This window comes from Staurois parvus, unplaced genomic scaffold (genome assembly GCF_062004578.1).
Source record: "Staurois parvus isolate SC_StPar_1 unplaced genomic scaffold, SC_StPar_1.0 ptg000032l, whole genome shotgun sequence".
NCBI classification, from domain to species: domain Eukaryota; kingdom Metazoa; phylum Chordata; class Amphibia; order Anura; family Ranidae; genus Staurois; species Staurois parvus.
This window is the reverse complement of record NW_028317828.1, coordinates 2,637,121-2,662,747: the sequence shown is the minus strand read 5'-3', so window position 1 is coordinate 2,662,747 and position 25,627 is coordinate 2,637,121. Positions and strand designations below refer to the sequence as shown.

Sequence of the window (25,627 nt, the reverse complement as noted above, 5' to 3'; positions counted from 1 at the left end):
CTGCAAATGAAAACATCAGAAACTAAAGCCCCCAGGGGGCAAAAGGGCAATAAGGCAACAAACATAATCAAACGGGGTCCGAAGCTATAAAACTAAAGGTCCCAGGAGCGAGGCCTCCATGATGACCTCCCATAAAAACCCAAAGAACCTTGGGGCCAACCCCCTCCCACCCAGCCGGGCCCGCCAGATCAACCTCCCACCCCGAAGCCCGAGGGAACCCTCACCCCATGCTACCAACGGAAACCAAAATACCCTCACCCAGGCCCAAGATAGGTTGCGGCAGCGGAAAGTCATAATTCTTGAGTCCGTGAGGGGACCCCCTCCCACCCAACCAGGGAAGGAACCCAAGGGGGTAAACCAGATCAGTCCCAACCCGGAATGCTGACAAACCGGGGGAGCCCCAAGGGCCAAACTCACGGTCCCGCCAGAGAAGTCCATCGCTGAGATGATACACGGGAAGTCCAAGACACATCCTCAGCCCGGAGAAGAACAAGAAGGACTTGATCGCGAAGGGGTCTGGGGGAGAGCCCTCTTCCTATCGGACGACCGCTCCCAGATGCGGCCCGGAGGAAGCGGCCGTGCCGGAGATCCTGATGAATGAGCCGGGCTCCGATCCGCAGAATCAGGCGAAAGAAGGTGTAAGGATTCCAGGAGAGAATGGGCCTCCTCCGGCGTAGCCACAGAGTGACTGCGGCCCTGGTAGGTGAAGGTGAGGCGAAATGGGAAGCCCCAGGCGTATTTAATACGGTGTTTCACCAGGACCGAAGTGAAGGGCTTCAACTGGCGGCACTTCTGAAGAGTGGTCTGGGAGAGGTCCACAAAGAGCTGGTAGCGATGCCCCTGGAAGCTGAGGTCAGGGTTGTTCCTAGCCGCCAAGAGGATAGTTTCCTTAGTGCGGTAATACATAAACTTGATGATAATGTCCCTCAGGGGCCCCTCCGGTCGTCTGGGGCCCAATGCACGATGTATGCGGTCAAATTCAAGCCGGTCTATGGGAATAGCAGGTGTCAGCTCCTGGAACAGAGCAGTAGCAGTAGAAGTAAGATCCGCGACCGTTTCCGGGATACCCCTTAACCGCAGATTGCCACGGCGGGAACGATTTTCGAAATCCTCAATCCGTAGTAGCGTGTCCGTCAATTCTTTCTTGAGGTCGCACAGATCCTGTTCGTGATTTTCCATGACCGTGACTGCCGCGTCCATCTTATCCTCGAGGTCGTTCGTCCGGTTGCCCAACTCCCGAATATCCCGTGAAAGACGATCGGCCAGCTTGGAGGTAGCGGAGGACAACTCGGACTGCAACATGCACTTAAAGCGGCGTAGGAGCTCAGCATCCCGCAGGGATGGGATCGGAGACTGCAGGGATGGCTCTGGGGCCAGGTCCTCCCCACTGCCAGGGTCTGACCCACCCATGGATGGTGACAGCGAGGGACCCAAAATCGCGGCTGGGGCTCTATCTGAGGTCCCCGGCGGGAGCCGCGAATCCGCGGCCGGGGTCCTGGAAGTGTCCGGCTTCAGCCGCGATCTCCGGCGGGTAGGCCGCAAACTCCGGAGCGGCCCGCCGGGAGCTGGAGGCACGGGCGGCCGGCGTTTTTTTGCCCATCAGGGCACCAGGGAGACAGGACACCAGGGAGGAAACAGGGGGACCCCCCCTGGAGGGCGAAAATCGGCCGATGTGTCCGGCGGCCGAGGTGGAATTTTAGAAAGCAGCCATCCTGGTTGCTGCTCACGAGCGCCCCCCCTCTCTCATCTTTTTAAGTGGGAGAACTTGCACAATTGGTGGCTGACTAAATACTTTTTTGCCCCACTGTATAAGCCTGAGAGGTTAAGGACAAGCATAATGTGTCTCACGTTATAAAATAGTGAGGCTTTAAAACCGTATATAGTCAAAACGGGATTAAGCGTGTGATACTATAAAATAGATCTGCAAACAGTGTATATGTATATTACACAACGTATATAATAAATATAAATCAATATGATTAAAATTAATAAAATAGATAAACTTAAAACTGTGAGCTGCTCAATGCTTAAGATACATGCATGCATTAAAATACAATAGATGATATATAAATATCCACTATTTGATAAAATAATATAAATAGCTTAATATATGCAATGTGCAATATAGTGATAAAAGTCATAATAATCGATGTACACCAGACTATAATATATAATATAATAAAATACCCAATATATAATAAACTAATCAATATGCATTGTAAACAGCAATGTCAGAGGATAGCCAATATAAACAGTAATGGCAGAGGTTAGGGAACTAAATGGGGGACTGAGAATCGGTATTCTAATAATGAATAAGAGAACAGAGCAGCGTAAATGAGCTCAACTATTATCTATGAAGCAGTTGATGTCTACTTCAATGTTCAGGCCGGAGGGGGTCAGGGTCTTCATATCGTAAATCCATCTGGTCTGCATCTGTGAGACCAGCCTTTTCTTGTTATTGCCCCTCCAGTGGCTTTGGACTAAGTCAATGCCCACGAATTTCAAGTGGGATGGATCCCTATTGTGGTGATATCTAAAATGTCTTGAAAGTGAATGATCCTTAAAACCTTTCTTAATATTATTGACGTGTTCCCTAAAACGGTCCCGTAGCCTCCTTGTGGTACGGCCGATATACTGTAACCGGCAAGGGCATTCTAAAAGGTATACTGTGTACCGACTGTCGCAAGTTATTAATGTTGAGATGTCAAATTTATTTCCAGTTTTAGATGATATGAAAGATTCAACTTTTTTTAGAGGGTTCTTACTTTGTTTGCATATTATGCATTTTTTGCATGGAAAGAAACCTTTCAAACTGGGAAACAATGTAGTCCTAGGAGGCGGATCAATTATATTTGGGGAAATTTTGTTCCTTAGTGTGGGTGCCTTCCTGAACACAATCTCCTGTTTGTCTGGAATGGTCTTAGATAGGATGGGATCTGCTTTAAGAACATCCCAATTTTTCTTTATGATGTTACCTTTTGTCAGGGATGCGGGTGTGACCAGAAGTGTGTGGACTGACACAGGGAAACGCAAGCTTCAGATATGGTATAAATAAGACAATTTATTAAGACTAACAATACAAACATAAACGCAGTGCACCAAACCCCAAGCTAACACAAATACATACAACAAGGTGAAACAAACCCAAACCTAAACTGATATAGATACACAGGTACATACACATATAGCGCACAACATAGTCAGGCAGGCCGGGTCGATAACTATCGGGCAGGTAGGTACAGGAGGAGCAGGCAGAGAGTAGTCAGGTCAGGAGCCGGGTACAGCAACTAATGGACAGGTAGGTACAGGGGGTCAGGCAGAGAATGGTCAGGGTCACAAGCCAGGGATCAAACAGGAGAAGTCAGCAGAGGTCAGGATCAGGCAGGGTCGGCAACAAGTCAGGCAGAAACAGGAACAGGAATGCAGGTTACAAGATACAGGGGCCCATTGAAAAACACACACCAAGGCACAGACTGCAGGTCTGGCCATCCCTTAAATACACCACCTGCAATCAGCCCCAGGTGATGGCTAATTGCCGAAGTGAACCTCTGGTTGTTGAGAGCATCCGCTGGCCAGCCCTGGTACTGCAGCCCACAAGGCAGGTGAGTCCCTCCACTATTGGCAAGTCCATTCCTGACACCTATTACTTTGTGTTGTATGGAGAAAGATGTTATGAAAGGGCAAAACATCCCATCTTTTCGTTTCGTCAGATTAGACAGCATTGTTTCTCTATTAAGATTGGCCACAGAGTCTAATTCCTTATCTAATATCTCTTCTTTATATCCTTTTTCTAGGAACCGTTGCTTTAAGATGTTTGCTTTCGTGTGATATGTATTGACCTCTGTACAGTTCCTCCTTACCCTCATGAACTGGCCTTTTGGTATCCCCGCCAGCCATGAGGGATGATGGCAGCTGTCAACTGGGATGTAACTATTTCTATCAGTAGTCTTAAAAAAGGCTTCTGATATGAGGTATCCTCCTTTGTTGACTAGAGTTACATCCAGAAAATCAATTTCGGTAGTGCTATAGCTGAATGTTAGTTTAATATTGTGATTATTGTTATTTAATGTACCAAAAAAAATATTTAAGGCTTGCTCTTCTCCTTGCCAAAGAAGGAATATGTCATCTATGTACCATTTATAAAAGCGGAGCTCTGGCCACTCTCTGGTGTATATCAAATCCTCCTCCCACCTGGTCATGAAGAGGTTGGCCAGGCTGGGAGCAAATTTTGCTCCTATCGCGACGTCTCTGGTTTGCAAGTAAAATTTCTTATCGAACCAGAAATAGTTCTTCTGCATCGCGAAATCTAATAGTTCTAATATAAAGGATTTATGCACTGCTGAGATGCGATGAGAGATGAGATGAGATCAGTTGTGTTAAGATAATACTCAATCGCTAGCATGCCATCTTCATGATTGATGTTGCTATAGTGGGAGGAGACATCTGCAGTAACTAAATAGGTTACATATTGTGGATCCCAAGTGAGGGTGCTAGTTTCATTTAAAACCTGTTTTGTATCTTTGATATACGATGGAGTGGTTATAACTAACGGTTGTAAATAATGGTCAATATATTGACCTATTCTGGAGCACAGAGAGCCTATCTCGCTGACTAAAGGGCGGCCAGGGGGATTGATTGGGTCCTTGTGTACTTTGGGTAGACAGTATAAAATAGGAAGTCTGGGTGCCTTGGGACATAAAAAGTCCTTTTCTTTTTTATCTATAATATTGTTGGTATAACCTTTATTTATCAGGTTCTTCAAGGATCTTTTGTAACTGATCAACGGGTTTTTTGGTAGTGTTCGGTAAGTGTCCTTATCGCTTAGAATTTCATATACTTCTGTCATGTAGTTGGTCTTACTCAGAACGACCACACCTCCTCCCTTATCCGCAGGCCTAACTATTAGGTCCTTCTTCTCCAAGAGCATTTTTAGTCCTAGGTCCATGTCCTTTTGGTTATAAGGGCGTCTGACTTTAATTGATTCTACATCCTTTAAGACCAACTCTTTAAAAATATTCACATGGGTTTGCATTTGTGGAGGGGGATTGAAAAGGGACGCATTTCTAAGGTTAGAGTTGGGAACTCTATTGTCAATGTGTACCTTAGGTTTGCTCAGAAAATACTTTTTAATAGCTAGCTTTCTCGCGAACCTATGTACATCAATGTACGTTTGAAACTTATTGAGTCCTGCTTTGGGGGCATATTTCAAACCTTTGTTAAGGACTTTCAATTAATGCTGAGATAAGTCCTGCCCACTGAGGTTAAAGATCCCATTATCCATCAAGTTTTCCTCTTTTTGGGGTCCTTTTGTAGTCTTTTAAGACTACCGATAGAAATAGTTACATCCCAGTTGACAGCTGCCATCATCCCTCATGGCTGGCGGGGATACCAAAAGGCCAGTTCATGAGGGTAAGGAGGAACTGTACAGAGGTCAATACATATCACACGAAAGCAAACATCTTAAAGCAATGGTTCCTAGAAAAAGGATATAAAGAAGAGATATTAGATAAGGAATTAGACTCTGTGGCCAATCTTAATAGAGAAACAATGCTGTCTAATCTGACGAAACAAAAAGATGGTATGTTTTGCCCTTTCATAACATCTTTCTCCATACAACACAAAGTAATAGGTAACATCATAAAGAAAAATTGGAATGTTCTTAAAGCAGATCCCATCCTATCTAAGACCATTCCAGACAAACCGGAGATTGTGTTCAGGAAGGCACCCACACTAAGGAACAAAATTTCCCCAAATATAATTGATCCGCCTCCTAGGGCTCCGTTGTTTCCCAGTTTGAAAGGTTTCTTTCCATGCAAAAAATGCATAATATGCAAACAAAGTAAGAACCCTCTAAAAAAAGTTGAATCATTCATATCATCTAAAACTGGAAATAAATTTGACATCTCAACATTAATAACTTGCGACAGTTGGTACGCAGTATACCTTTTAGAATGCTCTTGCCGGTTACAGTATATCGGCCGTACCACAAGCAGGCTACGGGACCGTTTTAGGGAACACGTCAATAATATTAAGAAAGGTTTTAAGGATCATTCACTTTCAAGACATTTTAGATATCACCACAATAGGGATCCATCCCACTTGAAATTCGTGGGCATTGACTTAGTCCAAAGCCACTGGAGGGGCAATAACAAGAAAAGGCTGGTCTCACAGATGCAGACCAGATGGATTTACGATATGAAGACCCTGACCCCCTCCGGCCTGAACATTGAAGTAGACATCAACTGCTTCATAGATAATAGTTGAGCTCATTTACGCTGCTCTGTTCTCTTATTCATTATTAGAATACCGATTCTCAGTCCCCCATTTAGTTCCCTAACCTCTGCCATTACTGTTTATATTGGCTATCCTCTGACATTATATCTATAAATGTTGCGCTCCTATTATCCAACTATATAAAGTGTGTAAAACATACTATTATATATGCAAACTGACAAAAAAATTTCAATATATAAAGTGATCGTAATAAAAAATAAATCCGTTTATCCAAAAAAAGTCCAAATTTATGATAAAGTGATTAATACATAATACAGTGACTTTCTGTGAAACCTTCAGTGAAATTAAATGTGCGCTCACCTCCTTCTAAGCCTATTATACAGGCTTAATAAACTTTTGGTTCACATATCCTGGAACCTACTAGAATTGCTGCAGTATATGATGGATGTTGGGAACTTCTTGCAACATTGTGTAATATACATATACACTGTTTGCAGATCTATTTTATAGTATCACACGCTTAATCCCGTTTTGACTATGTATGGTTTTAAAGCCTCACTATTTTATAACGTGAGACACATTATGCTTGTCCTTAACATCTCAGGCTTATAGATCATGGTAAAACATAGCAGCATGACAAGAACAACACTGCTCATTATTAGAAAATCCAAGCGGAGTAAATTTTGAATATTTAACGAACACATTTTATTTGATCACATGAATCATATTGAGGTTAGACAGAGACATGGTAAACAAATCTTAATAAAATCACTGAATTAAAAACATTCGGCGTCTCCAGAAATGATATCCGGCAATCAGGAATCCACATAAGGCAATAAGTTTCCTAACTACTAGATCAAAGGATTTCCATGTTTTCCATATAGTGTCTGCATAGGGGGAACATTCTTCAAAAGATGTTTTGGTGACCACCACCTTGAATAGAATGACCTCTTGGAAATGGAAAAACCAGAAAAAAATATCAGAAGATCATAGTAGAGGGAACAGATAATAGGAAGTGTATGCTAACCATATGCAATAACAAAACAGCCCCATAACAGGTATATGTGTTATTCCATTACATTCTCCTGAACGTGACCATCATATAAGGATGGATCTATGGCCTTCCTGGATATCCACCCCAAATAGAAATGTATCCACAAAAGTAGGTGATTCTAAAGATACATGAATGTGAAACATAAAACATAAGAATGCAAGCAATTAGGGCACTATATAAGGCAATACAACACTTGTCCCCTCCCAGTTCTGACAAAGTCTGCGGTGATTGGCGGACGAAACGCGTCAACGTGATGACATCATTACGCTCGGCGTCTCCATAGGGCGCGGTGCCCACGAGGAAGGAAGAAGCGGTTTGCTTCAGCTCCACACTGGAAAGGCAGGAGACATTTTAATTACGATGAGGATATCATCTAAAGCAGCCCGCACATGGCAATCTTGAATCACAGCCTACTTCCACCGGTGGCAAGTGTATAGCCGTTAGGCTAAATTAGGCTTTAGTGCTATCAACATTAATGGGTTATATATCTCCACCCTTTTGGTAACCCTGTGCCTATTTACCCCTATTAGGGGGAATTTTTTGAACTTCTATTGGAGAAATATCGGTACATTACGATATATATGTGCTGCGGCATGCTTCTACAGTCTCAAATATTTTTCAAGAAAATGGTGCCTGAACGTCCGCACATGCTCAGTTCATGCCGGTCACCGGCAAAATGGCGCCCGAACTTCCGCACATGCTCAGTTCATGCCGGTCACCGGCAAAATGGCGCCCGCTCGTTCAAAGCACCAAATGCTTCTATAAATAGCACATCATTGACGTCCAGGCTGCTATGGCATCACCCCTTTTGAAAATGCACTAAGTGTGTGAAACGCGTCAAGCAGGAGCCACATACGCCTGAGACGCCACGCCACCGGATCAAGGAGGTCCGGTGGCCCCCATAACTATCCAGCTGGTTAGTGATTTGAGCGGTTTCCCGCTGTACGCTTCATATCTACTTTTATACATTGGCGAAGGCCTTTTATGCTCTTTTATGTATGTTCATCTTTTGAGTCATTAATAAACATTTAGGATTTTGATCTACTACACTATGGATACCATTCTCTGCTCCATGCCGAGCATTTAACTCCTAGGATCCTATGGTGACTATCCCTGAGGCCCAGAGGAGAGGGATTCAACTGTATCGACCCCCACTGCAGCTCCACCAGTAGAGAAGACCTCTATAGGCGCCAATACTGAGAGAGGGTCTACCCAGTGTGAGCTGCACCTTCCATAGGACAAGAGGGTACCTCTGGTCTATATCATTGCACTTTCATACTGCGCATCTGGTGAGTGCGCATTTCTCATATTTCCTGCACGTCACCAAGTGCATGCTTTATTGGGAGTAACGAAGTCACCAATTTGTCAGAGATCACTACACACTGGACACTACTATCTTTGGACTATACTGTTGATTATACTCACTGCATTTGAGGTTTTGGTCAGCGTCAGGCCTGTTCCTTTGCATATTGTCCACTAGCGCTGCACTTTTCACTTTTTTTATATCATTCATTTTGATATTTGTTCTCTTTGTATTGCTTTCTTTGTGTGAAATTCCTGCCAGTCCCTCTAGTGTCCTATTTCAAGCTCTATACATTAGGAATAGAAGCACATCCATCTCAGTGTGGTCAGTTTTCTGGCTGTGCAGAGAGAACATCCTGCCTGTTCTCCAATTATCAGACTCCTGCTGCTGCGCCGTTGACTCCCTCACCCCCCCCCCAGCACAGTCATTCATTGGGAAGACCAGTGTACTTCCGTTTCTCTGTCAAGCTCGCTCAGCGCCTTATGCAGCTAAGAACAGAGATTATGTGATTGCTTATAAAAAAATGTAAAACTGGTATTTACATTTTTTTTGATCACTTATAAAAAGTGAAAAAAATGTGTTTACAGTGTTTTTTTCACAAATGTTTTGTCCTTCATTTATATTTTAAACGGAGTGTGTTGTTTTACAGGGTAGGGGTTCACATATACTTTTCTACACATCTGTAACCATAGCCGGATCTAAGGGGGGTGCTGGGGTGGGCTGCGCCCCCCCAGATTTCAGGTGCACCCTCCTACAGCCATTAGCCCCCCCCCTCCTATTTGAACCCGATTTGTGGGAGGGTGCTGCTGGGAGGCTGTACATAAGAGTTGCCACTTCCCTCATTTAATATGAGATTGTTAGCAATATAATAGGTGTCATCCTTGCCTGCCCACAAAAGTAAGCTAGCCAGCCAGGCTAGGACTCAGGAGATCCCGGGTGATGTTTAGAGGGAGGGACTTCAGAGAGAGGAGGGCTTTAACTACCCATTGGCCGAGGAGGCAGCAGGAGGTGGGCTGCACTGCCTCACACTACCTGTTGAGCCAATGGGTACACAGGGTGTGCTATCAATCACTGTAAACAAGTTATGCCGCGGGCTTTCTGTGTTAGTAGATCAGCAAAAGAGTGTTTTTCCCGAACAGTAATTAATTAAAAGCTGCTAGAAGTTCCAGTGGAATGCATAGCCTGTGCTCCCCCCTTTTAATAACAGACATTGCAAAGACACCTATACTGCTGTCCTTTTAACAAGGTGAAAGTAACCTTAGACCTGTGCAGCAGAAGGTGTAAGATTGCTGTGTCACCATAGACAGTAGGTGGCATTACAATGACTGTTATTAGGCTAGATTCAAACTAACCAATGCTCTGAAAAGCAATCCATAGTGGATTGCTTTTTAGAGTGCGGCTAAGCAGCCATTCAGGAAGCGATCCTGCCACATCCTGAATGTGTGTGTGTTTTTGTTTTTCTTTACCAGATGACAGTTTACAATAGGGATAATGTGCCACAACTGCAAGCCAGTAGTTTTTGTTCACAGTTGCAGTGCGGCCCCATTGATTTGAATGACTGAGTTTCTTAGGTGATGTTACCTGTCAAATCCAACAATGCCACGTTATATTTGTTGCAGCATGAGAAGAGTCTCCTCCAGCTGTATTTTAGACTTTAGGTGGGAGGCCAGGATGTGGTGAAACTGCAGCTCAGCCTCTCATTTTCACCGCCCGCTGGCTGCCTATATGAATGAAGATTTAATGGCCAGTTCACACCTGACCACGGTGCGGAAACCCACGTTCTGTGCACTCTTCCCACACTTAAAATGCAATGCAGTTGCAATCTGCAGCGGGTATCAGTGTTAACGTAACAACACCCCAAGCACAGGTCGCAAACACAGTGCATTTGCCTGCACTGGATCACATGGTACATTAGTGTGTGTTTTTATAAAAATAGTGAATGTACTACCTTTGTTGCAGTCCAGTGCAATTTCAGCCCATTCAAATAATTGGACTAAAATTGCACTCTACCTGCAGTTTCTGACCATTTAAAGACAAATAGATGACAATGTATTTTGTGCTGTGCACACCCCTGACCCCTGCACTCTGTACACTACATATTCCTGACCTCTGCTCTCTGTGCATTACCCACTCATGAGCCCTGCCCTTCTATACAGGTGACATTGAATTATACGTACAGTTCAGCTTTTGGAAAGTGACAAGGACAATGCATTTTGTGGCAAGATCAACAGGGTTTTCTGTACTTGCTGAAAATGCATACAGTACACCTGGCATTTGCACTGTGTATATTACATACGTCTGATCCCTGCACTCTGTATTTAGGGTTAAGTTTTAGGCCCTGCCACTGTTTTACCACAATTGTACAGAAAAGAGTATTTGATGGAAATGTTTAAATATTTAAAAATGATTCTTTATTCTGAGGTTTATGTATATCTGTGGGACTGTCACTTGTGATATAGTAAGTAGTCATATTTTGTGGGTACTACTGACCTCTGAACTTTGCCTCATGAACAAATGACCCCTGAACTCTGCATCAATTACTACTGACCCTTGAACTCTGCCCTACCTACTACTGATGAGAAAAAGTAGAGAAGCGCCTCTAAGTGCAATAAGTCTTTTAATTCAAGTCTAAATGTAGAAACACTCACATGTGTGAAGTAATCATAAGCATAAAAACCGTGGTTAACAATAGTTAACGGTGGGGTGGTAACCTGGGTGAAGAGCCGTCATCTCTCTGCGATGTGGGGAGGTCAGCTCTCGGCTGGAACAGCGTGGTGGCTGGAGGGGGAACAGCGGGATCTGACGTCATCACGGCCACGCCGCCGCTACGTTCCAGCGTGCGTTCCATCCGGCTTTGAGGGAGGACGTGCATGAAGGCTGGCCTCACCGCTGTTCCCCCTCCAGCCACCACGCTGTTCCAGCCGAGAGCTGACCTCCCCACATCGCAGAGAGATGACGGCTCTTCACCCAGGTTACCACCCCACCGTTAACTATTGTTAACCACGGTTTTTATGCTTATGATTACTTCACACATGTGAGTGTTTCTACATTTAGACTTGAATTAAAAGACTTATTGCACTTAGAGGCGCTTCTCTCCTTTTTCTCATCTACAGAGGTTGCTACAGCTTATTTGGAAGCCTTGCCCTCAGTGCCACACGGAATCCTACGCTCTTCATACAGTAGCCACTAATACCACCATCACCCATACTACCATTTCCCAGGACTTTGCAGTGTTTGCGCTGTTACAACCCTTCCTCATTCCTACCTACTACTGATCCCTGTCCTCTGCCACCCTGACATTTTTGGCTGCACCCCCACATCAGACAGGCCAGACCCATCTGTAACTTGCATCTATAGGTAGCCATAGCCAACCCTATAGACCAGGAACCCTTAATTTGGTATTTGCACTTGCTTCCTATTGTTTCAGTTACATTTCTAGGGTAATAAAGTGTCCCTAGTTCCCGCCATAATAGCCAGCCATGAATAACTATTCATGCAAGTTCCAGAATTCTTCTACTAAACATGAACACTTTGCCTTTGGCCAGTTATGTGGTAGGACGGTTTGCAATTTTAGTTACAACTTTAGATGGTCATTGGCAATGTGAAATTTCAGCTGTCTAATGTTCTTACCTGAATTGAAAAAGCTGAATACAGCTATACAATATTTATTTAGTCTGATATGCTTCCCTAGTGGTGTCCTTGTCTTTGAGAAGCAACTTGCTGAGTGAACTAGGAACTAGAGTTCCTGTATGTTCCCAGACATTTATGTTGCTGGTATATTTCTGTAGACATAACAATCTGCTTTGTATCCAGCTGGGGTATTTTCCTGTCATGATCAGTTCCAATGGTGTTTTTACTTTGTATTGATAAAAATGTTCACATTGAAGTACAATTGCATCAATCCCCTTTTTGAATTTGGCATAGCCGATCTTCCTTGCTTGGAAATACACTATATTTATGCTGCATGAGGGTGCGTGTCCCTACGCATCATCTGGTCAAATGATGAATCTAAAATATAACCTTTATTCAGATATATATATAAAATGTATGTATGCTAAGCTTTAATTAATACCTATTGGCGTGGAATGTACTGCGCACAACAGTATGACCGGATACCATTACAGTTATTTACCTTACATCCAAATGGTTAATAACGCCAGACCAGATCAAATACAGCTTTAGATGAAGTTACTGCATAAAGAAGTCACTGTAGTTTGATCATAAGCTATCAGATGGAATATATAATCAGTATTAAGGAAATAAAGTTACCCCATGTACAGAACTAATTGGATAGTATAATCTGCCTTGCTACAGATATGTAATACAGGTACACTCATCCATGGGCCTTAATGTCAGCTTCTAATGGACAAGCCCCATATTTTACCATATCCAGTCAAAAATACCTCATTATCTTGAGGAATGCAAATAATGCACTATAAAGCGCAGCACAGACCACTCCAAAAAAAAAAGGGGGAGGAGTAAATACCATGTGGATTCAAAAAGTGCTCCCAAAGAAAAGAAAAAAAGAAACTCTACATGTGTCGCTCCAAAAAACAGAGCTTTGTCAGGTTTATAAAGAAATAATATAGGTCACATAGGCACCCGCACATGCTCAATTCCTCAACAAATGCCATCTTGTGGACAAAAAAATAACAACAAAGCAGTACATCAATCCACAACACAATACACACTGCTGGTGTGCTCAAACAATGTTAATACCCCACTAATTAAGGACCAAAATTACAGCTCATACCATTATATAGCATTTATGGGGCACAATCAAACAAAAAGCACAGAGTCCCCAATCGCACACAAAAGGAAGAAAGGTAAAGCCTTCATTTAAACCATGAGGTGCCCTTGAGCCTAAACGGAAAGTCCATTGTGCTTCAAGTTTCAAAAGACATTTATCTAGGTCTCCTTTTCTAGGACCCAGATTATATTTGTCAATAATCCAAAAGTTAAGGAGGTCAGCTTTACCATCATGTTTTTGTATCAAATGTCTTGCTACTGGTCTATCCTTAATTCGAGCAAAATCATAGACATGTTCAAGAACGTGTCTCCTAAAAATTGTTTTTCCTACATATATTAAGGCACATGGGCATTTTAAAGCATAAATCACCCCCTCTGTACTGCAATTATAAACATCTTGTATTTTAATGATCTCCCCATTTTTAGAGCTGACTCCTTGGTGTTGCTCAAGAAAGTACATGTCTTACAGTGACCACACCTGAAACTACCTTTTGGTTTCCCAGGCAGCCAAGTGTGTTTCATTGATGTTTTAGAGGTTTTTCTAGGTGACTATATACTAACATGTCTCTCAAATTGCTATCCCATCTGTAGGTTATTTTAGGGTCTTTGGATAGGATCTGTGATATATATTTATCTTCTTGCAATATGTTCTAATATCTCTTTATGGTGTTAAAAATCTGCCCTGATTGATTTGAGTATGTACCTATGACCAGTGGTGTATTTAGTTGTATGTAGAGAATAGTAGGGTGGGATCTATGAGATGTGCTAGCAGGGTATGTTGGGGTGTGATGGGTGTAATGGGGAGTGTAGGGTGACGTCTGGTCTCTGCAGAGAGTGGATGGGTGTATGCAGGGTATGGTGGGATGTATATTCCCTCCGACTCACAGACTGAACCCCCCAGAGTGATCTCCCTCCCCCCACAGAGACTGCCTTCATATACACTGATTCCCCCCCCCCCCCATAGACTGCCTCCATATACACTGATTGACCCCCCCAACAGACTGCCCCCATATACACTGATCCCCGCCCCCCACAGGCTGCCCCCATATGCACTGATCCCCCACAGACTGCCCCCATATACACTGATTCCCCACAGACTGACCTCATATACACTGATTCCCCCCACAGACTGCCCCCATATACACTGATCCCCCCACAAACTGCCGCATATACACTGATCCCCCACAGACTGACCCCATATACACTGATCCCCCACAGACTGCCCCCATATACACTAATCCCTCCTCACAGACTGACCCCATATACACTGACCCCCCCCCAACAGATTTCCCCCATATACACTGATCCCTGCCCCCCACAGACTGCCCCCATATACACTGATCCCCCACAGACTGCCCCCATATACACTGATTCCCCCCACAGACTGCCCCCATATACACTGATTCCCCCCACAGACTGCCCCCATATACACTGATTCCCCCACAGACTGCCCCCATATACACTGATTCCCCCCACAGACTGCCCCCATATACACTGATTCCCCCCACAGACTGCCCCCATATACACTGATTCCCCCCATAGACTGCCGCCATATACACTGCCCCCCCCCCCAACAGGCTGCCCACAAATACACTGATTCCCCACCAAACACAGACTACCTCCATTTACACTGATTCCCCCCTCCCCCTGCCCCCATATACACTGACATACAATGACACACACACACACACACACCCCCTGATGGTTCCTGGCACTACTAAATTCCGGCTGCTAGGAACACCAACAAGACAGAGTATGACAGTGATCTTCATACATTTCCAGCCTCCTCTCTGTGTTTAGTTTCACCGAATTCCTCACCTCACCTTCTGACCTCCCACCAGTCCAGCAACCGCAGTACTGTACGCTAGATTTCCTTCTTCCTCCTTTTCCTGGGCGGTAGCCGGGACACTGGGAAGGCTCACCGCACTGACACACTAAGCCCAACATGTCCTCATCCTCATCTCACCTGCCGACCTCCCATTGCTCCAGCAGCCGCACCATGTCCGCAGGACTATACCCTGGATGTCCTTCCTCCTTGGCGGCAGCGGCCCGTAAACTGGGAAGGCTCAGCGCACTAACACACTGAGCCCAACATGTCCCCATCTTCACATGTGTCCCTTCTTCCAGGGGGCGGCGCCGCCCCCTGAAAAATGCCGCCCTAGGCAAACGCCTTGTTTGCCTTGCGGTAAATACATGCCTGCCTATGACCTTACCCTTCAGACAGTCCAGGTTGGCAACTAGCAAGCAGATGAGGTACAAGCAGCAGGCAGGAGCATACTCAGGAGTCAAGCCAAGGTCGGTAACAACAGACAGTATATGACAGGAGGAGCAGGCAGAGACGTAATTCAAGGACAGGCCAAAGATCGGTACAGGCGGCAATCAGAGCAGAATCAGGGGCAAACTGGGTCAGTAACAGAAGAGCAGGCAATAACTGGTATCAGGAACACAGGAATGTAGTAGACCAAACGGCACTGGCAGTCTGCAATAGTGCAGTTTATATAGTTCCTATGTCGCCAATGCAAATTACTACCACTACTACCAGTTTGCGCACATGGCCGCAGGCAGAGTTCCTTTACTTAATTCGCCTGCACACATGGGGATTCCTTTCTTGACAATGACTTATTAGCCACTCCATTTGCTATTACAAGAGAGAGGACCGCCGATTCTAAAGGGTGGTACCGGGGTGATGCCTGCAGGCATCACCCCAGTACAACCACTTGAAGAACAATAATGTACCAGGTTTGTGATTGTGAAGCAAGTGGTTAAATGCTGCGACCGTGATGCTTCACTGCACACCTGCAGCACAGTCGACCTGACTTGTAGCGTTGCTGCCTTCTAAATGCTACATATTCAAGTCTGAGGAAGCGCCTGCAACTGCATGCAATGCACGCGGTTGTAGCGCATTTGTCAGCAAAAATGGGGTTAAAACAGGTGGTGGGGAGGCATTGAATCGCTTCCTCACTGCCTGTCAGTAGCCTCTGGAGTGTAATCTGAACGCAAATATAAATCTACCCTTACTAATGTCCTTTTTGAGACAGAAAAAGGGACTGAAGACATTCCCTTTTTCTGTTACCTGGGCTGCACTGTAATGAATATGATAGGAGTCTGTATAGAGGACTGTGCACATACTAAACACATCGATGAATGAACACTAATCACTACTGATCACTATTGATGAACAGTGATCACTACATATCATCCTGATCGTGATCTGTCACTGACAGATCTCTAGAGTCCCGGGCAGCAGCAGGTGGGCTGTTAAAAGGCAGCGGCTATATCGGGGGGGGGGCATTTTAGGTGAATAGCTCTGATCAGCAGCTTGTTAGCCCCTAATCAGAGCTATTGTTTTGTTCAGCAGACTCTGTTGAACATTTCTGCTCTAAGTTATAGCAGAGCTTATAGCAGAGGAGGAATATAGGTCTGTACAGACCTGGCCTGCTGGACGAACCTGGCAATAAAAAGGTCAATAGATTGTGTTTAATTCATAGAAGCTGTTGTACTATAAATAGATGTGCTGGGCAGAAAGGGAGGCATAATCAAGCACACTTGATGAGAGCCTATGACAGCTTCCTAGTTCTTACAACCCCTGCTGCACCAGAAGATTATGGTGGTGGAGTTTGTGGGTTGATCACATAGGAGGAAGATTTCTGCTAAAGTTGGACACAGCAACACAAGGGACACATCACATTGTAAGGTAAGTAATGTCTCCTGAACTTATTTCTAATGATCAGTTTCTGTTGAAGGGACATGCTGGAAAACCAGCATTCGATCATCTCTCGCAGCCAATGGAGCCTCCCTGTGATCAGATATAAGTAGAACAGCAGGGGAGATCGCCACACCAACATCTCTTGTGTTGGTATGGGGATCTGTCAGTTTTTTTCCCATTCAACCCGCTGGCTGAATGAAAAAAAACAAAACATGTCAGTGTGTACGTTGTAACAGCTTCCCGTCTGGCCTATAATAGAATGACAGCTGAGTGGGAGTGCTGTCATGCTGGGTGGATGTGATATGACAAATCAGTGTACTGAGCCACTGCCAGTACCATGTGATCACTGTGACCAGTCACAGCAGGTCACTTGGCATTTGTACACAATGAATGGCTCCCATTCATAGCCATTCAGTGTGTACTATTTTGTTGATCTCTGTGGTCATAGTGATCACATAGTACAGACAGTGCCAATCACAGTGCATCCTACCATGTGATAGCTGTGGCCTTACACAGGTTCACAATAGTACACACCGGGTTTATGAAAAAATGGTTGCTTATAACAGTGATTATCACTGTTATAAGCAATAATAGTTGGTGAAATAAAAAATCCTGATCACCTCCCCAAAGTATTACAGTGTCACAGTTGTAACGCTGTATTGCTCTGGTCACAGTATGTAAAAAAAGTAATACATATTTTTACATACTGTCACCAGTCAGTGTCCCTGATAACTGCCACACCAGTTATATGATGACACTGTACTGCACTGGTAACAGTATGTAAAAAATAAAATGTGTAAACCAAACTAAAATGACTAGTTATGGATACAAACAGGATTGGTGGATTTTTTTATTAAATTTATATATTAAATAATAAGGCTGGTGGTCAAAAAGCACATGAACGACTCCTTTAATTCAAACAAAGACATCTTTAAAAGCATAGCAAAACAAAAACACCACACTCCAAAGGTCTTGCATTGTGCTCCCTTTTTAGGGGGTACCAATAGCGCATACATAGACATCAAATTCTCCCATATTGACTGTAACGGAACTGACCCAGAGAGCTCTTGAATACTTCCCCATCTGAACTACCGCTTCACCATCTGAACACCGACAACAGACGCCACAGCCGACCATACAAGACTAGACAACACCAGTCCTGAAGTAAACCAGGAGGTAGACTACTTTATTTGAACACAGATACAAGATATATACACTCAAGGGACAATCCCCCCTCCCTGCATAATGACACAGGGCGGGACAATCTACATTTAGTAACAAGAGACAGCCCCATCAGGAGGGAGGGCTGCTGGGGACACCCCCTCTCTAAGCTAATACACATAAACACATACATCCCATAATAGTTTGCTTCCAAGCCTGACAAACAACAGAACAATGGGATGCAGTCACACAACACCAAACAATCCACAACCCCCACCCCGCCTATCTCCTAAACATGTCTACACAATATTAAGACAGATTACCCTGTACCCCTAACAGGCACAGGGTGATTTACACATAATAGGGATATGGGGAGCTGAGACAGGGGTCTCCCCACCTCTCCAAAGTGAGCTGGGTTCCATGGGCCCCCCACCCAAAGTGACACATTGACCAAAAGTGCTCAGCATATAGAGTTCCAGTATTAATGACTTTAAGTCCTCATCAAAGGGATGATCCTCGTGTCATAACCTTAGGAAAGGAATACAATGCGTTTAAAGATAGCTTAGCCCGATGTAGAGATAGTAGCGTGTAATCCGAGGATATCCTGTGTTCACTTGTAGTTAGCACTGACCACCCTCTTACACTAGATAGGTGACCAAATAAATCCTGTAGGGGCCAACCATTAAAAGGTCCAAAGGGAAAGCCAGACCAGATGTAGTCTAGAGGAGGAAACAGATTGTGTTGAACAAATTGTATATGAATGATGGTATCCTCGCCTCCCTCTGGTGCCCAGCAGTTTGGGGGCACCATCCATGGGAAGGTTCAAATGAAAAATAATAACCTCCCTCATACATTTATAAAGTCTGGCCCATATAAGCACCTCCCTCTGGTGCCCAGCAGTTTTAATTTCTTCGTTTTCCAAAATATTGTGACAAAAAAAATTACAACTTAAAAAAACTCACCTCTTACTAAATACCTTGGAATGTCTACTTTCCAAAAAGGTGTCATTTGGAGGGTATTTGTACTGTCCCAGCATTTTCAGACCTCAAGAAATTAGATGCGCCGTCAGTACATCAGGATTGATTGATTCTCAGATATATAACAATAAGGCTAAACAATAAACACTGATTTGGGTTATGTTCACCAAAGAAATGTAGCAGTATACATTTTGGACTAAATTTATGAAGAACGTTTGTTTATTTATTTGCAAAATTTTATAACGGAACAAAGAATATGCATTATTTTTTTCAAACATTTTGGTCTTTTTTCATTTATTTAGCAAAAAATTAAAAATCCATTGGTGATTAAATATCACAAATAGCTCTATTTGTGTGAAAAAAATGATATAAATGTAATTTGGGTACAGTGTTGCATGACTGAGTAAGTGGCATTCAAAGTGTGACAGCACTGTAAACTGAAAATTGGCCAGGTCAGGAAGGGGTGAACGTGTCCAGTATTGAGGTAGTTAATTATCTGGTGATTGAGCTTCCCTTTATTGGATGTGTTTTCATCATGTGAACCTTTTTTTCCTTCCAGGAAAGACTGCCTTGTGAGTTCTTCAGTAAATGATAATACAGACAATGCCTCAAAGCCAGAAAAGCCAAAAGCATGATATCTACACTTTTTCCTGGGAAATCACAGAAATGGCTGAATGGACCATGTACCAGCACAGAGCCCTGGAAGTACAGGAATTACTTTAACAGAGAGGTCACAATATATAAAAAGGATAAGCACTTTCTCCATTACATAATTGTATTTATAATTATTCATTGTATTCATAATTATTTTAACTTGCATAGCACAATAAAAGACTGCCTCCTCTTAGATCGTAAGAAAATAAGCAGTTTAATTGGTTATATGTAAATATATTACTAAATAGAGGCATGTTGTTTCCTGAAACTCCAAAGCAAAAGGTGCAGTGTGTGAAAAAAAAAATTAATCTTTCTCTACTTTTTTCCATGCATGGGGGGGTTGGGAAGAAGTGTAAATATATATGTACATTTCTAAATTATGCACATCTGTGCACAAATACATGAATATAAGAGCATTTATATATAGCATTTATGATGAACACGACTCCTGCACTCTTGGACTGCTCACTTGGCACTTGCCGCCTCCCATATAATACTCTCCCATGCAACAGAAAGCCTTTAAAGCTGTCTTGGCCTTATAACTAATGACTGTCTACACTGCAGTAACTGCCTGGGCATTATTGCTGCTTTCTCTATGAATGTAATAAATGCTTAGTCTTTAATAAAAGTTGTTGCTGTATTTTATAATTGGATGTAATTATGGTAATTTGTAAACCAAAATCTCTTGACTGCTTTTTTAACTCCCCCGGGAGCAATAAGAAATCCCGCTAAGTATTCTCAGTCTGATGGGTCAAGTTCCTTAACCTCCCTAGTGGTCTGATTATGTCAGTATTTCTGTGCTCAAAGCGGTACATTTTTTTGCATGGAAATATGTTGTTTTTTTATTGTAGGCCTGTAATTCTTAGGAATAACTCACTGAAATCTGTCCGAACAAGAGTCTAGTAAACATCCTGGGTATGATAAAATCTGAAACACAAAATCATAAATTATAATATAATAAATAATCATAAAAAATAATAGAATAATAAATTTAATTCAATAATGTAATCAAACCAAAAACACTGAAATTTAAAATATAGCTCGCACATCACTGAGCTCAGTCACAAAATCGTTTTCAGTGTCTGACGAATTTCCCCATGAATCATTATCACTCAATTCTGCAAGTGGTTCTAATTTACTATCGCTGTTCTCTAGCTGGTCTAAAACTGCTTTTGACCTAAAGGGACACTTTTTGGATGCCATGGGCGTTTCTCAGTTTCCAGGCAGAAGAAACTGTAAAAATGCAGTCAGGGCACAGGACAAAGCTCTAGAGACAAAATGTACAGGTATTTGAAATGGTTTGATACAGTAATGTTATGCTATGAGATTTTAGTGTATTGAGTGAATGCAAAATTTTTGAATTTCCCGCCGGTTCCATCTACCGTACATCCCATACGTCCCGACGCTCGCAGGGAATGGAACCCGGAAGACGGATGCCGGCATCGGCCGGAGGAGATGGCCGGGAATGCTGCAGGGGGGACATCGCGGGAGCGCAGGACAAGGTAAGTGCTGGAGAGATTCTCTGAGCAACGCTGCAGTGTATTCCCGAGTGTAGCTCGGGGTTACTGCTTCTGGTACTGAAAATTAATCCCAAGCTACACTCGGGAATACCACTAGGGGGGTTAATGGGCTATCACCTTTCACTTTAGAAATAATGGCATTCAGAGTGCCATTTTATCTGAGAGATGAAATATGGTTCTGTAGCTCATTCACTATGTGGTGCTACTGGGTAAAGGTGTAATTTTGGTTCATATTCATTTTTCCTCAGTGGAGGTACTGGACTCAGCAAGAGATTTTTTTCAAGTTTACCTTTAAAGCAGAACTTCACTCTCTCAATCAACATTGACTATTTCTAATCCTTATGCTGCTAGCATTAGTAATTAGATAGGAAAGTGTATCATATTTACTTGTTTTAAATTTATTTATTTGTTTGCATTTCTTTAGTTACTTTTTGTTTTCCATGCCTAGGCAAATGATGTCATACAGTGCCTTGAAAAAGTATTCATACCCCTTGAAATTTTCCACATTTTGTCATGTTGCAACCAAAAACGTAAATGTATTTTATTGGGATTTTATGTGATAGACCAACACAAAGTGGCATATAGTTGTGAAGTGGAAGGAAAATGATAAATGGTTTTCAAAATGTTTTACAAATAAATACATGAAAAGTGTGGCATGCATTTGTATTCAGCCCCCCCAGAGTCAATACTTTGTAATTTTGCTGCAATTACAGCAGCAAGTCTTTTTGGGTATGTCTTTACCAGCTTTGCACATCTAGAGAGTTAATTTTGTGCCCATTCTTCTTTGCAAAATAGCTCAAGCTCTGTCAGATTGGATGGAGAGCGTCTGTGAACAGCAATTTTCAAGTCTTGCCACAGATTGGACTTTGACTGGGCTATTATATGCTTTGATCTAAACCATTCCGTTGTAGCTCTGGCTGTATGTTTAGGGTCGTTGTCCTGCTGGAAGGTGAACCTCTGCCCCAGCCTCAAGTCTTTTCCAGACTATAATAGGTTTTCTTCTAAGATTGTCCTGTATTTGGCTTCATCCATCTTCCCATCAACTCTGACAAGAATCCCTGTCCCTGGTCTCCCTTCACGGTGGGGATGGTGTGTTCAGGGTCATGTGCTGTGTTAGTTTTTCACCACACATAGCGTTTTGCTTTTAGGCCAAAAAGTTAAATTTTGGTCTCTGACCAGAGCACCTTCTTCCACATGTTTGCTGTGTCCCCCACATGGCTTCTCACAAACAGCAAATGGGACTTCTTGTGGCTTTCTTTCAACAATGGTTTTCTTCTTGCCACTCTTCCATAAAGGCCAGATTTGTGGAGTGCACGACTAATAGTTTTCCTGTGGACAGATTCTCCCACCTGGGCTGTGGATCTCTGCAGCTCCTCCACAGTTACCATGGGCCTCTTGGCTGCTTCTCTGATTAATGCTCACCGTGCCTAGCCTGTCAGTTTAGGTGGACAGCCATGTCTTGGAAGGTTTGCAATTGTGCCCAAGGGCGGACTGACAACTCATAGGGCCCCCAGGCAATAAGGAATCATGGGGCCCCTGTGTCCTTGCCCACACTCAAAGCACAACCAAAAAAAGCCTATAAAAGGTACCAGGGTCATTTCATGGGGCCCCCTACTGACCCCGGGCCCTCTGGCAGTGCCCGAGTGTTTGAATGGTCAGTCTGCCCCTGGTTGTGCCATACTCTTTCCATTTTCAGAAGATAAACTGAACAGTGCTCTGTGAGCTGTTCAAAGATTGGGATGATTTTTATAACCTAACCCTGCTTTAAATGTTCACTGATGTTCTCTAACAAACCTCTGAGGGCTTCACAGAACAGCTGTATTTATTCTGAGATTAAATTACACACAGGTGGACTCTGTTTACTAATTAGGTGACTTTTGAAGGCAATTGGTTCCACTAGATTTTAGTTAGGGGTATCAGAATAAAGGGGGCTATTCACAAATGCATGCCACACTTTTCAGATATTTATTTGTAAAGAAAAATTTGAAAACCATTTATCATTTTCCTTCCACTTCACAATTATGCCAATTTGTGTTGGTCTATCACATAAAATCCCAATAAATACATTTACAATTTTGGTTGTAACATGACAAAAAGTGGAAAATTGCAAGAGGTATGAAAGGCACTGTACATCCCAGGAGTTTTCAGGAAGGGAGAGAGGGTTTTCCACTCAGCCAGTGCCTGATCTAAGGGCAGATAGATTCCAGGAAGTAAATACTACAGAAATCATCTGCCCTTCCTCAAGATGGCAATGGCCAGAAATACTAGGGGGTGTTTTTAAAAATTAATTCTCAGCAAAATAAAGCAAGGAGACATGTATGGATGGATGGGTGAGTTTTCTTTGAACATTAACAATTAATTAAATAGCACTTTTTGTTTGTGGTGCTCAGATACAGTGCAGTTCCAATTTAAGTAAAAAAAATAAAAATGCACATATTTTTTCAGATAAAAAAGTGCAGTTATCTTTTTTTTTTTTATACAAGAGCCTTTAAAATATTGCATCCGCGAACAGTGGATCGCGGATGCAGTGTCAGGCTCCTGCACACTCTCCCTCCTGTTTTCTGCCCATACCTCCCTATGGGCTTTAAGTTAGGAAGCTTCAATGAGTTATGAGTATGCTGATCAGCACACTTGTAGGTGGGGCCACTTCGCCTGTGCACATAGGGGTACCTTTGCCTCGTGTACACGCTCATCAATGCCCGGGACCAGATGGGGCCGTGTTCATGTGAGAATCAACACGGTACCCTAGTTTAGAGATGAGCCATACACTGTGTGCAGTCACGGCTAATGTGTAAGGTAAAGTCAACATGCTTGGAAAAATCTGTATGTAAATGGGTAGAAAACTGGCTAAAAGATCGTATTCAAAGAGTAGTGGTTAATGATTCATATTCTGAATGGTCAAGGGTTGTCAGTGGTGTACCCCAAGGTTCAGTGTTGGGACCCTTACTTTTGAATGCATTTAAAAACACTATAGGGTCTGGGATAAAAAATCACACATCAGTCTTTGCAGATGACACCAAGCTATGCAGTGAAATAACATCCTTACAGGATATCTCCAACTTACAAGCTGACCTCAATGCACTGTTTAATTGGGCAACTATGTGGCAAATGAGGTTTAATGTTGATAAATGTAAGGTTATGCAGTTGGGGGATAAGACTATGCATGCATCATACATACTAGGGGGAGTACAACCGGGGAAATCAATGGTGGAGAAGGATCTGGGAGTTCTGGCAGATCACAAGCTTAATAATGGCATGCAATGCAAAGCTGTGGTTTCTAAAGCAAGCAAAATCTTCTCTTGTAATAAAAGAGGTATAGTGTTAAGAGCCGCCTGACAGTGTCTCTAGCAGCCCACAGCACAAATTTCCTCAGGGCGCGGGGTCTAAGTCCCAGCCTACTATTCACCAGGGCCCCTGATGGTGGGGATGGACTTGGTGCAGACTGGAACCAGGTCGCGACCCCTGAGTGCTTCCGGCAGTGGTAGAGGGCACTGGCAGGGGAGTGCGGGAACGGAGTCTGATGGGAAGAGGCAGGCAGACTTACTAACAGTGCGGGATGGATGGATGGATGGATCGTCGGGTGAAGTAAGCGTAGTCAGGCAGGCCGGGTCGGTATCGTGCGGACAGCGAGGTACAAGAGGAGCGAGCAGAGAATGGTCGGGGTCACAAGCCAGGTTCAGCAGGTTGTGGGCAGCGCGGTACCAGGGATCAGGCAGAAGAATCGTCAGGCAAGCCAGGGGTTAATCAGGAGAATAAGCAGGGTCAGGTACAAGCAGAGGTCGGCAACGGAATACACAGGAACACAATATCAGGAACAGAGCAGGTAAGAACAAACGGCAATTGACATACCTTAGTTCCTTGTTTAAATAGGCCGCCCTGCGCTGTCATTGGTGCCAGGCGCATGTCCGCGATCGTGAGTGCGCATGTGCGAACGCCACCGTGCACGCCCAGGTCCCGTCGCTTGTCGGCTAGTGAGGACTGGTGTTCTGCGCATGCGCCGCCCGGCGCGATGCTGCAGAACACCCGCGTCCTGACATTGCCCCCCCCCCTACAGGCAGCCGCCGGATGCCCAATTGTCCTCTTGTGTGGATGGTTATCAAAAAAATTCCCGAATCAGCCTAGGGGCATGAACGTTCTGGGCAGGTTCCCATGAATTCTCTTCCGGACCATACCCCTTCCATTTAATGAGAAATTGGGTCTGGTCTCCCCTCTTCCTGCAGTCTAGAATTGTCTCAACCTCAAATTCTTCTTCCCCATCAACATCTATGG

The 25,627-nt window shown here is 43.6% G+C and overlaps 1 protein-coding gene across 2 annotated transcripts in view; it reads left to right on the top strand.

The window, feature by feature from the left end:
- Positions 1–20,486, top strand: part of SCN4B (sodium voltage-gated channel beta subunit 4) — a 176,224-nt gene extending 155,738 nt beyond the window's left edge. For both annotated transcript variants that reach the window (XM_089660885.1, XM_089660884.1), the window contains exon 6: positions 19,744–20,486. In XM_089660885.1, the coding sequence (XP_089517011.1) occupies positions 19,744–19,819 (76 nt within the window). In that variant the 3' untranslated portion in view covers positions 19,820–20,486. The remainder of the gene's footprint in view (positions 1–19,743) is intronic.
- The last annotated feature ends 5,141 nt before the right edge of the window (positions 20,487–25,627 follow it).